The 17,346-nt window shown below is 38.2% G+C and overlaps 1 protein-coding gene across 2 annotated transcripts in view; it reads left to right on the forward strand.

Annotated features, from left to right (window-relative positions):
* The first annotated feature begins 2,351 nt into the window (after nucleotides 1-2,351).
* rem2 (RAS (RAD and GEM)-like GTP binding 2) overlaps nucleotides 2,352-17,346 on the forward strand; it is a 34,476-nt gene continuing 19,481 nt past the window's right edge. Inside the window, exons 1-4 of one of the 2 annotated variants that reach the window (XM_079819033.1) lie at nucleotides 2,352-2,659; nucleotides 3,645-3,966; nucleotides 4,524-4,597; nucleotides 16,128-16,305. In XM_079819033.1, coding sequence (XP_079675159.1) covers nucleotides 2,648-2,659; nucleotides 3,645-3,966; nucleotides 4,524-4,597; nucleotides 16,128-16,305 — 586 coding nt within the window. In that variant the 5' untranslated portion in view covers nucleotides 2,352-2,647. The remainder of the gene's footprint in view (nucleotides 2,660-3,644; nucleotides 3,967-4,523; nucleotides 4,598-16,127; nucleotides 16,306-17,346) is intronic. The other variant, XM_079819032.1, reaches the window with a different exon arrangement.

Here is a 17,346-nt window from a genome sequence, read left to right on the forward strand (position 1 = left end):
CAAATCGCTTCTGGGTCATATGTCCGAACGCCGGATCTGCGTCATATTCTCGCGCATGCGTCGTGGAGGCGCACACGGAAGTCGAGAACAAGTTGGATAAAGGTGTTATTTTGATTTTTTTTTGCGCACAAAAACTATTGTCGTCGCATTGTATGATTATTGTAGAGCCACTGTGGTGAGATAGACTTTGTAACGACGTTTTAAGTGCCTTTCATGGATCTTGGAAGTGTCAATGTACTGAATGCCAATGGAGGCCTGTGTGAAGCCTTTCTCAGCCATCAGCTTTCAACTAAAATATCTTCATTTGTGTTCCGAATATGAACGGAGGTCTTACGGTTGTCCAACGACATGAGGGTGAGTAATTAATGACAGAATTTTCATTTTTGGGTGAACTAACCCTTTAATGTGCGTGACAAAGGTTGGGGTGTGCCGAAAGGTAAGGGCGTGGAGAAAGGTCTTTATTATTGGTTGCAAAAGCTGTCTGTCGGGTGTGGGGTAGGGTTAGGGGTTAGCTTCTGTTGTAGCAATTCATCTTTTGGCACACCTCTTTTTATCGGCCAGTTACTCTGACCTGCAGCTATCTCTGCTTCAGTCATTTATTTGAATTTATTTGCGATATTTACATTAAATTATTTTAACGTGTTAAGGATTTTGAATTAATCGCGTTAACATTGACTTCCCTAATATATAAAGCCCAAAACATTGTTTTAATTTTCCTCTTAAACAATTTGACATTCATTTTGTGTCCATATGTGTTAAGTCCCTGCCACTTTTCCTGCGTTTCCACGTTTCCATTGACTAATTGATTCTCTACATTGAAAAATGTCCCCTAAAATTACACCTTTATTTCAAAATCGTGCAACTTTGTCCGAAGATCATCTATAGCCAACTTTAGTGAAGATTTGACTAAATTTGGTGAAATAAAATGTCATACAAGTTAACAGGTTGACATTCTAAAACAGGATATCATTGGCTTCTTATGACCCAAGGAATAAGAAGAGACCATGAGCAATGAATTTAGAAGTAATTGAATTATTTAGAAGTAATTGAATTATTGTACATTACATCATATTAAAATGTATTTGAGCACAAGGTGGTGCTATCCCCAAACTGCTCAGGTACCGTTTGGACTCTGGGCATAATGGCAATGATCCCTACCAAGCTTCCTTTCAGTACACCAATGTGTTGGTAAGTCCAAAGCCACTTTAAAACCAGCTATACATACATTTTTTTTTTTTTTAAATGGCGGACAAGGAGTATGGCAGAAAATTGGAATCACTCGGGTTCAAGGAATCTAAAGAGACCACCAGACACATGACTTTGGGCCACTAACACATGTGTAACTCTGACCGTTACACATTATGTAAATCAAAACTTGGTCTTGGTCTGAACATGCGAGACAAATTTAGTTAGATTTGTAGGCAGAGTATATTTCTGGTAAGGATGGTGGAAATTGAAAACACAATGTTCAATCAGGAATGCAGAGAAAAAGGAGAAGCAAAGGGCTATGAACAAAAAAAAAAAAGTCGATTTTGAACTGATATAGTGTCACTTGAGCGGGAGACCCCCCCAGATGATTCAGGCCACTTTCAATCTATGTTGCTTCTTTAATAGTAGTTAAATAATAATAGTTCTAATAAAAATAAAAATGGCTCTAATAATAGTTAAATTAAACTAAGATCAAAGAGACAGACATCAATTGGTCTTCGCAGGAATTATTAAAAAGCCTGTATGGAAACGTTTTCTCTCCACCTGTGACATAATGATGCTTGATGTGGCTGCAATAAAACTTAATGACCACTCAATAATTCATACAGCGCTTGAAAACTTCAGGGATAGTAGAGAGAAATATCTCAAAGGATACAGTTTATGTGTCTTTGAAAGTCGATTCAAACAAAGTAGGCATGTAGGCAAAGTAGGCATGCTTAACAAGGTCAAATCTTATGAACACTTGTCCTCAATATGTAGAAAAGAGGGAAGAAATAGAACAGCATGCAGCACTTGATTTTACTTCAATAAAGTGCCAGTATTGTTTGTAGATAACCTGGAGCTGCTGTCACCCACAAAAGAGAGTGTACAGTAGCATCTGCAACTCATGACATATGCCATATTTACAAAAAGCCAAGTTTAAAAATGCAATCTGCTATAAACAATCACAAAATGACAAACCAGGAGTTCTTGCAGAGCAGAATAAGCGATAAATAGAATATAAACATTTTTATACTTCACCATGCCAATAGATTTACCCGAATCTGAGAATCAAAGAGAGATCCAGAGAGACTGGGAGCATTCAGGTAACGTCTGGGATGAAGAGGCGTGTCTACGGTGCGGGGGCGGGGCTACACGCTCTCATATGAAAAGCCACTATTAGAGAGACAGGTGTACAGTAATACGGGAGGCACGCAGCGTAGCCGTTCGCAGAGAAGCGATTACATGTTTACTATTAAGTCACCGTGAGAAAAGGGAGCATTTTTGCGCGGTTGGAGTCACACTGGGAGCGTTTCTTTTTTTCAGACTACAGCCATGTGATGGCATATGAGTCGAGTGTAATGTAACAATCCCCACCGACGCCTGTGCAGTTCTTGACGCTCAGTGACATGACATGGACGGCTGAGTGTCTCACTGAGAGCGGATGAACTGAAGAACGATGTCGGACCAGGTAAGGCGCTTTCCCTTGCGTGTTTGTGTGTGTGGTGTGGATATGTATGTGTGTGGGGGTTGTAGGGTCCTTCACCACAGGTTTGGGATGTGCGCCGGTGTGTACACACCCTCTCTTCTTCTGCAGCCTTTATGTTGACTTTGTTTATGTGGGAGTGCTTGTGTTTTAAAAGCATTCCTTTACTGAGACAGTCATAATATCTAAGAAAATAGCTATGGTTATTATGATAATCACTGTAACTTAATAATAATAGTAAGTCTTCATTGTATAGTCGATTAATTGTTCATAATCACAGTGATTTGCATTCTACTTCAATATTAATGATTCAAATGGTGTTATTCATAGTAACTGTTACTTAAGAGCTGGCCTTGGGCTACCTCACCCCAAGCATCATACTACATCTTTTTGTTTCACTGTCTGACTCACAATAAAGTCTATGATTAATTAATTACCTCCTTTCAATTAGTTATAATTGGCTGTCTACGTGTGTCTTGCATGTCTGACACCGGATCAGGCGTACAAGGTCCCCGGCACACCTGCAGTGCTGCGGCTAGATTAATTGCCATATTAATATTGATGCCAGTTGCTGATGCGAGCAAACAGAAAACAGTTTAAGAGCTCTCTTGGAGATTTTGCTTGATAGAGATAGATGGACAAAGCCCTCAACATCACTGAAACTGTGAAAACTCATTGTGTACCTCATCTTTTTTTTTTTGTCTGTTAGGGCGGCTATGCCGCTCTTTCTAAGCAGGTGATGCTTAAATGTGAATGGACACGCTGCTCATTGTTTTGACCCACTTTCCTATAATGTGCACAACCCTAAAGTCCCAGAGGATCACACTCACAATCCTCCCCCTTGCACGTGGATTGTTTTTATGCATTATTCATTATAGATAGCATCGTTCTTGGTGTTCAGTTTTATTGGAGGACGGTCCTTGTCTCTGATCCTATCTGATGATTTATGTCTTGTCTTTGGATTTCACAGGGTTATAGCTTAACTCTATCGGCTGCACCCCCGCTCCGCAGGGGCAGCACCCCCCTGCCAATCAAGCATCAGCTGAGGCGAGAGGAGGCTGTTTCCGAGGATTACGATTGGACGCCTGGGCATGATGAGCCTGCAACTCCACAAATCAGCGTCAGCACTGTCCAAGATTTGCCTACCCCAAAACCGCCACAGCAGAAGTACCACGGACCCCTTCGGATAGTACTACTCGGCCAAAACGGAGTGGGAAAATCCTCTCTGGCACTTTGCCTTGCTGGACTGTCAGACAGATCACTCTCTATAGACTCTGAAACCCAAGCAACCGGTAAAGATTATATTCATACAGCTTTCTTATGCTCAGCATCAAGCGTCAGGATGCCAAGGACTGTACTATTTTTAGATTTTCTTTGGATGAAACACACTTATCACCTCACAGACACTCAAGATCACTAGTGTAAGGCTCTCAGGATTTGATTGGAAAAAGCAGAGTGGGTGCCGTGAAGGCATCCATCTTATTTCAGGTCTTTCATCATCTTGTGTCTTAATGAGGTGGGAAAGAACCTGCAGAGTACTGCCTCTGCACAGACCCTTTATGCACAAACAGAACATGTCGTTTACTAGAGGATAAAGAGCCAATCAGACACACAGACAGGTTTTTTTTTAATCCTGAGTTGAGTGTTCTTGTGTATCGATTCTGCACCGGCTAAATTATCATTACACAATGTCTCGAGTCCAATTCTGAACTTGCATTTCAAAACTTCTTTTGTCTTCTTCCTACACGTATATTATTATACGTTTGATCCTGTGAAATTGCCAGTTTCTGCTCAACCGCAAGAATAAATGTAGATGCTAATTGTACACAATTGATTTAATTTGTTATAGATGAGGGATACCAGCGGCGAGTGACTGTGGATGATGAGGACAGCACAATTTTAGTATTTGACAGTTGGAAACAGGTGAGTCAAAACCTCTTCCTAAATGCATAAAAGCAGGTTTGCTTTAAACACTCTTTCTTTATTTTGCCTTTTATTTAGTGGCTTTCAGAATTTGTTTCGGTGCTTGCAAGGTGGGAGTGCATTATTATTCATGAAATATTTTGGAAATAAACCCATAATCCAAAGAATTAAACTTCTGCAAATTAATTATGATCGAACAGCTTAAAGGATTAGTTCACTTTAAAATGAAAATTGCCCCATGATTTACTCACCCTCAAGACATCCTAGGTATATATTTATTTAATTGTAAGTTGAATACGGAAGCCGGTGTGGTGGAAGCTAGATATTTTACTTTATAAAGTTTTAAATATGGAAATTTATCTTACAAAAGCCCATCGATTCGCTTCAGAAGGCCTTTATTAACCCCCTCAGAGCCGTGTGGAGTATGTTTATGATGGATGGATGCACTTTTTTGAGCTTCAAACTCGTGAGCCTTGTTCACTGCCATTATAAAGCTTGTAGACATCAGGGTATTTATTAATATAACTCGAATTGTGTTGATTAGAAAGAAGAAAGTCATATAAACCTTGAGGGCGAGTAAATCATGGGGTAATTTTCATTTTAAAGTGAGCTAATCCTTTAACTTACAGACTCCATTCTTAGTTTATTTCAAAGATAATTTCAGCTTAAGTGTGCTTTATTATGCATTTAATAAGATATTTTCCCACTGATATGCATTGATAGAATGTTCAGCATTCTCATAGTGAATTGTGATTGTCTTGCCTTCCCTGTGTATAGATGTTGATTCATCTGACAACAGCAAAGTGACTGATGCAACATGCCATTTTTCACTGATCTAAAGTCTCAAATCCTAAGCTTACCTAACATGGTCCTTCTGCAGCCTTGCGTGCAATGGTATTTGCTTCAGGAAATGTGAATCAAGTCTTTTAATATCTTCACTGCAGCTGCTTTGAAACTAGTTTGCTACAGATTGCACATAATTCATGATCTATTTTTTCATAATTTATGAATTTATGTCTGATTCTGCCCCCTCGTTCCCTTTGTCATGAAATGGTTCCAACACATCTACTGAACTATGGTGCTGATTGAGACTAAGCTATATAATTAATGCATAATAATATAATTTATATTTAAATTACAATTTATACATTCTACATAACAACATAAAGTAAACACCCAATTTTACATAACTGAGCAGCATTTAGGCTGATTAAATATTTTGTTACCTTCAGAACTTAAAGGGATATTTCAGCACTTACTCTTCCTCATGCCATTTCAAACCTGAATGACTTTCTTTCTTCTGCATAGCACAAAAGAAGATCTTTAGGTAACAAAACATTTATGGTTACTATTGACTTATATTGTAGACATAAAACAAAACAAAAACAGACGTTTTATCAAAAATGATGTCTCACAGCTGAAAGAAAGTTGTATAGTTTTAGAATGATGTGAGGATGAGTAAATTATTACATAATTTTCTTATGCGTACGTTATCATACATTATTTGAGTGTGTTGAAAGTTATAATGCTACTTTGTGCATTCGCTCTGCGTCTACTATGAGACACTTGTTGCACACTGCAGTAAGCTAGATCGATATTTGGCATGGTAAAACATGGTACTCACAGTAAATCAAGAAAACGAATTTTAAACAATAAGACAAATTGTGTTGAGCTATATAACAATGATTCGTTTTCTGTTGATGAATGTATCCAAACAGTTGTCTAATAAAACGCATAATATATTAAAGCGTCTTTGGGGTTTCGGAAATCGAGGGTAACGTGGGTATTATTGATAGGCGATGCACGGACACGCCCATGTCCCGGTTTAAATTTCTTATTTCTCTGGATTTAAACATTCTTGGAAACATTTGGGATAATGTAAGTGCACAAGTCAACAAAATATATAACACTGTTCTAGTGGTTTTGGGATATTTTAATTCAAAAATCTTAAATATTGTGCCTATAAATGAATTGAACCCCTAGATTCACATGGACCATCTGAACAAAATCCAAACCGATTGTCTAACACTGATTTTATTGCATTCGACACTGATTTTAAGAAAACAGAGAGAGAAGGATAGAGATGTTAACAGAGACAAAAAGAGGGGATGCAGAGAAAGATGAGAGAAATTGTCTCTTGACCCTCCAGCCGAGATTTGTCTGTTGTTTGTCATTTCAGTTTCCTTTTACTTTAGGGCAAATTGTTTTCAGTTTCCCGTAATTTGTTCCATTTCTGTTGAGTGTAACTGCCGGGTTTAAAGATCCTCTTACAATCATTTTATGTATACCCTCTATAAATTCAGCCAGGTCCAGGTTTCCTTGTTATTTCACAGTGAATTATGACCTCTGCTTTTACACTGTAAAAGCCACTTGTTTGGTAGTAATATAAACTGATCTAATGGATCAATGCACTGTGGCATGTATCATTAAACTTCTGTCATGACTCCTGCTTTTGCCTCAGTGTATTGCAGAATTGTATGTTTTCATGCCATAAATATGACAAATCTAGATTGTCAAGCGAAAGAAATACAGTACTAAAAGTATTCTGTGGCTAAATGTGACCCTGGACCACAAAACCAGTCAAGGGTAATTTGCCGCCGATTTGATTTTGCCCTGCAGCTCAGGCTGGAAACATTCATTTATCCTGCTTCTGTCACACTTTTGCGGGAAACAATCACAGACTGGCTTATCCACCTGGCGCGCTATTGGTGGGTTTAACACGATGACGGATAGAGAAGCGATGGATCAATGTCCGTTGATCACGCCTCTTGTGGTCTGATTGGTTGAAGGACTATCCAATTGAGTACAGAGTCATTTGAGTTATGCTCGTTGATCACACCTCTTGTGGTCCAATTTGTTGAAGGACTATCCAATTGCGTGCAGAGTCATTTGAATTATGCACGTTTATCACGCCTCTTGTGCAGTAGAAAATACATAGCATACTTCCCAGACCAATGTTCAATCTTAAATTGATTTGATTGACAAGATTTATACATCACCTGCTGAATAAATAAGCTTTCCATTGATGTATGGTTTGTTATGATAAGACAATATTTGGCCGAGATACAACTATTTGAAAATCTGGAATATGAGGGTGCAAAAAAACAAAAAAATCGAAATATTGAGAAAATCGACTTTAAAGTTGTCCAAATGAAGTCCTTAGCAATACATATTACTACTAATAATATTTTTTAAATTTATTTACAGTAGGACATTTACAAAATATCTTCATGGAAAATGATCTCTACTTAATATCCTAATGATGTTTGGCATAAAAGAAAAATCGATAATTTTAACCCATACAATGTATTGTTGGCACAAATATACTTGTGCGACTTATGACCGGTTTTGTAGTCCAGGGTCACAAATGTCAACAGGTTAAACTCATACAATACCATTTCAAATTTTTTTTTTAAAGAAATTAATACTTTTATTCAGCTGAGATGCATTAAAATGTAAATACTGTTCTTTTGAACTTTCTGTTCATCAAAGAATCCTGAAAAAAATTAAAAGGTTGCTAAAAATTAATCTTTGCTTTCAAATTACATTTGAAAATATATTAAAATGGGAACATTATTTTAAATGTTAATAATATATCACTATTACTATTTTTACTGTATTTTTGAATAAATGCAGTAAAATAAGTATAAAAAAATTAATAAAAAAAACCTAAATAAACCTCCCATCCAATTTTTGGGAAGCCTTTCCACTTTAACTTTAGGGATTTTCTGAAATGGTCAAAACCAATAATTAAATCACAATGTTATCATGTAGTGTATATTGGTCAGAAAATATGAGACTATTATGACCCCAGGGGTGTTTTGACTCTCGTCTTTGATGTTGACCCTTGTAAGCAGTGCGATCTCATCCGAAGCATCTGTGTGAGTGAATTATTTACATTCATCTTCGTCTGGGATTGACGCCTCACTACTAGTTCTGATCTTCTCTCTTCATTAATCAACCACCTTTTCCTCTTACAACCCGTTTGACCATCACGTCAACGATAGGACATTCACAGGGTCCTAAATACCTGTTAAAAATCGACTTGTCATTTGATTTTGTGTACGATGCATGTATTTCCTTCACACCCGCTCGCATGACAGACCAAAGCATGAAGTGTGGGTGTATCATCCACTCAGTGCTCTGTTTATACTCTGAAATATGATGATAATTTTGCCTGGAACACACAGATGCATCACAGCGATACCATGAGCACGTGCTTGTCTTTGTGTCTTTTCTGTGTCACAGCTCACTAGAAATTATTCAACACCTGTGGATGTTATGCGATACCATAGGGTTGTGCATATAGATGTTTGACACACCACAGGGGTATTAGGTTGCCTTTGCTGCCATGTTGAATATTCAAATGTATTCAAATCCCTTGGCAAAGTTGACGTGACATTTTTTAAATGATGTTTATGTGTCATGTTATCTCTCCGAAATCAGATGCTGTTTGTTACAAGCATGAATGTCAGTAGTGATACTGCATTCATAGAATGACTGCAAGTTTTTGGATTTATTCCAGGGCAGAGAGGGAGAGAGCAGTGGCTGGAAAAACTCCAGACTCCCCCCATTCCATCATTTCTCTTTCTCCGTCTTGCCATTTTTCTCTTTCAAAGCATCCCTCTTTTTCCTCTGTCTAACCATCCGGCCCTCTTATACTCTGTGGCACATCATATCACATGACCTCTGACCTCACCCACTGCGTTGCATTCTATACCCGCCTGGCCTGTTCCCCGGTTGCCATAGCTACTGGTGGTTATAGCAAACAAAAGGATCTCAGATAAACTATGCAGTGATTAATTTTAATTTTACAGATGCAGAGCGCATTCGGTGCTGCCCTTATAGCTTCATGGATCACTGATTTCAATCTGTACGTAGCTCATGAATTGATGCCTCGTCATGAAGAATGTTCAGCTGAAGTCTGTCAGTAATGCAGTTACTTCATCGTTTATTTCAGGGTTTATTTGAGTAGTGGTTAGAGTTGCACAATTGATCCAATCAAAATCGATATTCCCTTGCACAATAAACCATTAAAAGGCTGTGATTTAATTAAAGAAAATAATGCACTGCATGCTTCGAAGTGAATTAGTGGTGTTCTGTTTTGTCTGTAGTCTACTACAATGACTCCCAACCAGGAGTACTTGGAAAGGTTTTGGTTTTGTTCAACAGATATCATAACTATAATAGGGTGAAATTAGGGCTGTCGGAATATTAAGTTGTTAATCACAAGATTTTGTTCTGTATTTAATGCCTTAATGCATTCAGTTCCTTTTGAAAAAAAGAATATGGCACATTTACAGTACACTGCATTTATTTGATCGAGGTACGATATAAACAGTAATATTGTGAAATATTATTATAGTTTTCTGTTAATATATTTTAAAGTGTAATGTATTCCTGTGATAGCAAATCTGAATTTTCAAAAGCCATTACTCCAGTCTTCAGTGTCACACGATCCTTCAGACATAATTCTAATATGCTGATTTGCTGCCCAAAAAGGTTTATTATTATTAAAGGTGCACTGTGTAAATTTGAACGGCATCTAGCGGTCAATGTAACAATATAAAAAACTTTACTTTCACTTTTAATGCATCCTTACAAATATTGTCTTTCAAAAATAAAATTCTGGCCCCAAACGATTGTGAATGTGTTGGGTTTGCTCACAGCAGATATTTCTTGATGATAATTCATTCCTGTCATATAACCCCCCCGAATGGTTTCACTTTTTGTCAAACATCCCATCTGATGTTAATTTATAAATACGTCTGCAGTGAAAAGGTCTTTTTTTCTGGGAATTTTTTTCCATGATTTGCCCCAGAACTGTCAAATCTTGTGATAGACAAACAAGCTCAAGTGGAGCTGAAGCACAGTTTTTTTTTTTTACCCACTGTATTGATTGTTCCCTATCAGTCAGTTCAATCTGACGTAACATCGCCGTTCCCTCAAGGGTTACATTACGTTTTTATTTAATAAAAGGTCATTATTAATGATTATTACTAAATGATATCTAGTATATTAGAAGCATTTTGATGAGTAGCTTGAGCCTTTTTGACGAGTCTGTGGGAGTACATGCTCAAAAAAAGTTACAAAACACTGATCTGCTACATATGCTCGAAGTACTGTAGGCTGTGTTTACACTTAGGGGTCTCCAAGAGGTACGAAAACATTTTGCCTTGAATGTGAACACTCAAACTGACTCCTGAAAGCAAACTCATCTCAGGAGATGGTGTGAGAATACGGTGTGGTTCGCTAAGAGTAATTCTATTTATTGGCAGCAGAATACGGGTAAAACATGGCTCAAATGCTCCAAATTGAGTTATTGCTTACCGGTTTGGAGTTTCGCATTCTCTTTCGGAGGCAGGAGCTGCTCATTCAATGATTGTATGCTTTTTGTGGTTTGCTTTGATCCAGACAGCAGCAAAATGAGATGTTAAATGTTTATCAAATTTGAGTTTGAATCACAATGTGTTTAATGGTTTCTCCCTTGAGTATTTTTAAGACAAAATATAAGCATTACTAAGTAATGTCTTAAGTGACTCAGTGAAGGTCAGCACTTTCCTTGTTGTTTAACAGGGTCAGCATATTTGGATGCAGTGAAGAGGGTTCAGTAAGTTTACTGTAACGTTGCAGTCTGTTCTGCGGACTGCTGCCTCACTGTCAACTTACTGCATTCACTGAACCATGGAGAATTGGAGAGCGAGAGCGAGAGCGAGAGAGAGTGAATGAACTCATTTTCACACAGTGCTGCATCACTAGTAGCTGAAGAGGATGCAGGTCTATTTTAGTTCTGTAGCAGATTCACCAAGTTCACCCAATCTACACCTGACACATCAGTCCAATTAGAGTCTGGAGTACGCACAGGCATTCATTCAAACATGCACATGCTCACAAACATACTGTACAACCACGTACACCGCCCCGAGTGTAGACTGCCTGAGTTAGCTCTGAGACTTAAAGTGCTTGTGACAGCGGGGGGAAGAATGGCTTTAATAAGTCATTCTCTTTCCTAAAATAGCTGACGCATGGTCAGTAACGTCCTTACGCAGGCCGAGAACGCATTCCGTCACCCGCCCGCTGGTAGGCAATGGGAATTGCATCACACGTCGCTGCTCCGTTTTCCATGCTCCAGCATGAGTGAGTTCCAGCACGGGAGGCATCAGCATGTTCTTAACTCTCTGTTCACCTATTTCAACTAGGGTGATTTCAGGGTGATTTGGGACACTTTTTGCCATTGAGATGACTTGGAAAAGTGTCCCAATCCCCCTGAATTCACCCTACATAGGCCAAAAACTCACCTTGTAATCAATTTGCAGCCTAAACAGGGTGTGAACTGGGACTTAATTTTTATCTATTGTTCTGTGCATACTAGTATATGTGTTTTTTTAACTGAATATCCAGATCTACCACATTTGTCTGAATTGTTGTGGATACTGTGGCCCACAATGCAGTGGGCATTGAGCCTCCTTTTCTAATCTATAAACAACACACACACACTCGCACACAATCTCAATGTATTACATGTGTTATTAACCTAATTTACTCATCCTCTTGTTGTTTCAAACCTGCATGACTACACATTAAAAATATGGTCACTTCCATAGCATCTTTTTTCTATAAAAATTAATGCTGACAGAGGCTGTCATTCTGCCTCATATGTTCTTTGGAACTGCATGAGGGCGAATAAATTAATAAATTATGACAGAAATGTCATTTTTTGGGTGAACTAGCCCTTTAGCAATCATTCCATGCAACATAACAAATGTTGCATTCTGCTATTTTAAATGTTTATCTTTGCATATTACTGTAGGTACTTGTAAGTACGTATGCTATTTTCATAAAACAGTATGCAAGTAATTTACAGCATATACTACTGTGCAGTGTTCAGTATGAGCTGCCATTCTAAACCTAGCCCAGAGCAACCTAGCTCTAGCCAGCCATGAACACTGCACAAGATGCTACCGTTTCCTGTCACTGTATGGTTGACAGACATGTCATGGTAGACTGGGGCTATTCGACTTAGCTATAATTAATAGATTGCTTTGAGGTGAAATATTGATGATGCTAAGTGGCTCACATGGTTTTTGTTTACTGGGTAGGGGCCATTGTGTGTGAAAACTTGCAAGGCGGTGTGGAGTTTGTAAACGTGTGAAGTAGGTTATACGTCTGTTTATCCACTCAGAGTGTGTAGTGTACTGCAGGGAGCCTTATGCTTAAGGACAGTGTGCTATAGCTCAGCCCTAGTGTCGTTCTGGACTGCGAGCTTTTTGTAACTTTCATTAGGGAGATGTTTTCTTCTTTGATGTTCGCGTGCTTGGCAGAGAAAGCAGGCTTTTATTTCTGTGGAGGTATGTGTGCTTTGTGTTTATAGCAGCAGATTTGGCTTGTTCAGCGGCTGAGAAAGCACTTTTAGATGGGATGGTGTCCTGTATGTCTGTGTGTGGGATCTCGGGCCAATGTGTGTTTGGGAAGAGGGGATGTGTGGACAGATGGTCTGTGGTGACTGTCTGCAGGGGTGTAGACCTCGCTCTGGTGCACAGAAACAAACTCGACACACGCTTAAGTCTGAACATCAGACTCGACTTCTCCCCCCTATATTAAAGTCACTTATGATAATAATAATTTGTTTCATTTATATAGTGCTTTTCTGGGTACTCAAAATGCTTTACATATGGAAGGGGGAATCTCCTCAACCACCACCAATTTATGCACCATGCAAGCCCCTCTCCATATTTTTATAAATTATATAATATGCTTATTATACTAAATGCCTTCTATGTCTTATACTTAATCCATGTGTGTAATGTTTTAAATGTATTTATTTAATTATATAATATTTTTTAATATTATTCAGTATTAATATTATTTAATAACAGCCATCCAGGGTGTCTCCCAGCCTAAGGACCTTTCCCACAAACTTACTAGCGGTTTGAAAAATGGATGGATGGATTATTTAATAATATTTAATATTATATTGAATTATATAATATGACATTCATTATGTAATCATATTTAATTAAATTTTGTTATACTTAATTATATAATATGTATTTATTTATTATTGTAATTATTGTATGTTTATATTTATTTCATATACTTTGTCTTCTCAATAAAGTTTATCTTGTTTAAAGGATTTTTTTTTTTTACTGGGAAAAAAGACCAAAATATTGATGAAATGCTATTTTTTTGCAATGTTTTCTCTGTATTGGCTTGTGGCCCTGACCTGATTTCCATGTAATCTGCCTTCCTGTGCCAGACGTGCCCCGAAGAAGGTGTGTTTGTGTTAAATGACCCGGTAGAGAAGGAACACTGTTCTTAAGAATGGGTTCATGGTGGGAGATGAGTTGAGGAACATTCTAATTCCATGTTTTGCCCAGATTCTAATCTGCTTTATGACCTAACATAAACTCTTTTAAGGCTTAACCACGGCAACAGGAACCGAGAGAAAAAAATTCCAGGGTTTTAAAGCTGAAGTGTGATTTCTTTACCACTGGGACCAAAGAGAATTGAAAGATAGATTTCCAAAGGATTGTTTGTTTTCAATAGAACCGTTCAGTTTGTGAGCCTCGAGTTCCCTCTGGCTTTGGGTGTTTAGATTAGCAGTTTTCAATGTTTCAGTAATTTAAGTTCTGTGGTTAACATTACTTGAGGAGATTTTAATGTTTTGTTGTATAGCGTAAATTACACACAATCACCTTAAGCCTACTTTTGTTTATGTTAAACGTAATTCGCAAAATACAGACTACACACAAGGATGTGACTTTACATGCTTCCGTCCGTCCATCCACCTGACCAGCCAGCTCTTCATTGTGTTAAATTAGCTCTAAAAAGTTTCCTGCCTTTGTTTGGGAAGTGAAAAAGAGAAATATAAAATTGCCTTGAGAGTCCATTTTACTCCTACCAAAATCACTTGAACGCACTTAATGTTGCAATTACAACAGAGCAATATTGAATTCACCACAGTGCTTTGACTCTAAGGGGAATTCAACCTACAAATTGCTTACTTAACATCAGAAACTGCACTACAATTTTAAAGAAGATAATTTTAAACAGAATATGCTCAGTGTGATTATATAACTGATACTTTGTTCCTTTTAATTAAGTCTTTTTGCAACATTATAAATACAAAATGAATCTCCCTGACACATACAAGCACTTCATAACGGTAAATGTGTTTGTACAAAAAGCACCATGCCGTGTGGATGAACATTTAGCTGGATTAGTGCGCATATTTTCATTAACCTGCTGTTAAAGGGTTGATATATAGACCATTTACGCATTTTATTAAGAGTGCAGGATTTAATAATCTAAATCTGCACAAGAGGACAAAAAAGCTGGCAGGCATATTTGCTGACAGCATGATACGGATTCTGTGTGTGTGTGTGTGTGTGTGTTTCATGACCATAACCACTCAGTTTGTGTGATTAAAGAACAGTGTAATAAGAGTGTGTGTTGCAATACCACTGTAGGCTATACATTTTCACATTCATACCTGTTTGTATGTACTCAGAGCCATTAAAAGCTATATCATTTTGTGTGTATATCCGGTCATGGAAGGGCAGACAGTGACAGATGGGCCTGTATTTCGGTGGAAGAGCTCGATGTTGTTAGTCAGATACTGATGTACGCTCTCGTCTTGTTTCTCTGATGGAAAGACCTTTTACTTTGCCCATCCGGCCCCAGAGAGCCCCTCCATCACGATGAGCACTATCGACCGTGTCGTGCTGTCTTCTCCGCTCATCAAGATATGAGTCTGCTCCTCGAAGAAGAAAACCTCCTCTCCGTGTCCTTCCTGCATGGGGTTGTGGCAGGTGGTCGAGCCCCCCTCTTCCCCTTTGCTTCCGCCCCAGTAGACTCTTCCTCTCCAGAGAAACTCTGCATTTCTGAGGCTGTGTGAATCTCACCCTCCGGGGCCGAGTGCGATTGGCTCGGCTGCAATGAGAATTTTTTTAGGCGGTTCTCCAGAGGGCTGGAATTCGCCTTTGGGGAAAAGGGGATGTAGGACGCAGGCTTTCAATCTATTTATCTGTCCCTCTGTGTAGGAGATTAAATAGGAAGCATTCCATTGCAGGCGGAAACATTTTCTTTCTAACCTAAGTTCATTAAAGAGAGTGGCGGCAGTCTTGTCACAGCTGACACGAAGAGAAAGCCCGACCCCTGTTTGGCCGTGCTTTGGCGCTTTAAAGTGTTTGTGGTGACGTTCTCGGGGGGTAAACGCTTGACTGATGCATCTGCTGCCGTTTTGAACACACACCTGAGCTCAGTGGAGGCAGCAACGTTCAAATTGTGAGCTGGAACAACAACAAAGCCATCGTAGATTTGAGGTTATCCTCCTTAAATCCCGCTAATCCTCTTTTTCATGGACACAAACACTCCTGAGCTCCACACTAACAAAAACTGTCCCCCTCTTATTTCCGACCTGCTGTACCAATGACAAATAATCATCTACTCTGTAAATAGCCTGTATATTAAGCACTCACAGTTAAGCTCTGCTGTAATTTGTATGTCTGTGATTTGATTTGATTGACAGGAGCTGTCCACCCTGCAATGTGAGGTGTGCATCCTGGTGTTCTCGTTGACGGACAGGCGTAGCTTCCACCGGATCGCCCAGCTCCGCCTACTGTTGAGGGAGTCGTTGCCGCACACCCCCCTCATCCTAGTGGGCAACAAGAGTGACCTTGTGCGCTCCCGTGAGATCAGCACAGAGGGTAGGCCTGTTTTTAATCTACGTCCTTGAGCACAGATCCCATAATTCAATGCTATTCAACGCATGTTGCATAGCTGGCAGAGATTACATGCAGGGAATTAAAAGTATAGGTTTTTAGGTCGAAGGAAAGAATAGCGGTTTATGGTAAATTAAACATTGTAGACACACATACAGATACACAAAGAAAGGAGAGAGAAAGAGAGATTGATAGTAATATGCAATATAAATAGATTTAAGAATGAAAAGACTCTCTAATTCAAAAACGACCAATTGGAATTCAGTATGGCGATATTAGAAAGACATCATCACTGTCAGCCATGTTGTGTCAACACTGGAAACATTATAGACATTTAATGGTCAGTATAGTCAAAATATTTTGAAATATAATAAATAAAATTCATAGAAATTAATTCACGATACAATACCATTCAAAAACATATATTTTTTTAAACTGAAGGAAATTATACTTTTATCTGCAATCTTAAATTGATCAAAAGAGACCACAGAGACATTTATAATTTTTCTAAAGAATTCTATTTCAAATATATTCTGTTCTTTTGAACTTTCTAGTCATCAAAGAATACCAAAAAATGTATCACAGTTTCCATAAAAATATTAAACGGCACAACTGTGCTCAACATTGATAATAATCAGAAAAGTTTTTCAGCACTAAATCAGTATATTGATTTAGATACAGATATTATTTCTGAAGGATCATGACTGAAGACTGGTAATGAGTAATGGCTGCTGAAAATTCAGCTTTGTCATCACAAAAATAAATTACATTTTAAAATGTATTAAAATATAAAAAAAGCTATTTTGAATAGTAATAATATTTCACACTATTGCAGTTTTTACTGTTTTTTTTACAAGTAAGTATAAGAGAGGAAATTAGTTTCTGAAGCTTTGCAGAGTGTCAAAAATAGAAATAGGGCATATGTCAAAATCAGGTGTTTTTAGTGCTCCATTTATATTGGGAGCAAACTATTTTTTTTTGTGTCACACTGCTGTACTTGTCCAGTGTGGTCATGTGAGATTTCGA

This window comes from Gobio gobio (assembly GCF_949357685.1).
Source record: "Gobio gobio genome assembly, chromosome: 6".
Taxonomy (NCBI): Eukaryota; Metazoa; Chordata; class Actinopteri; order Cypriniformes; family Gobionidae; genus Gobio; species Gobio gobio.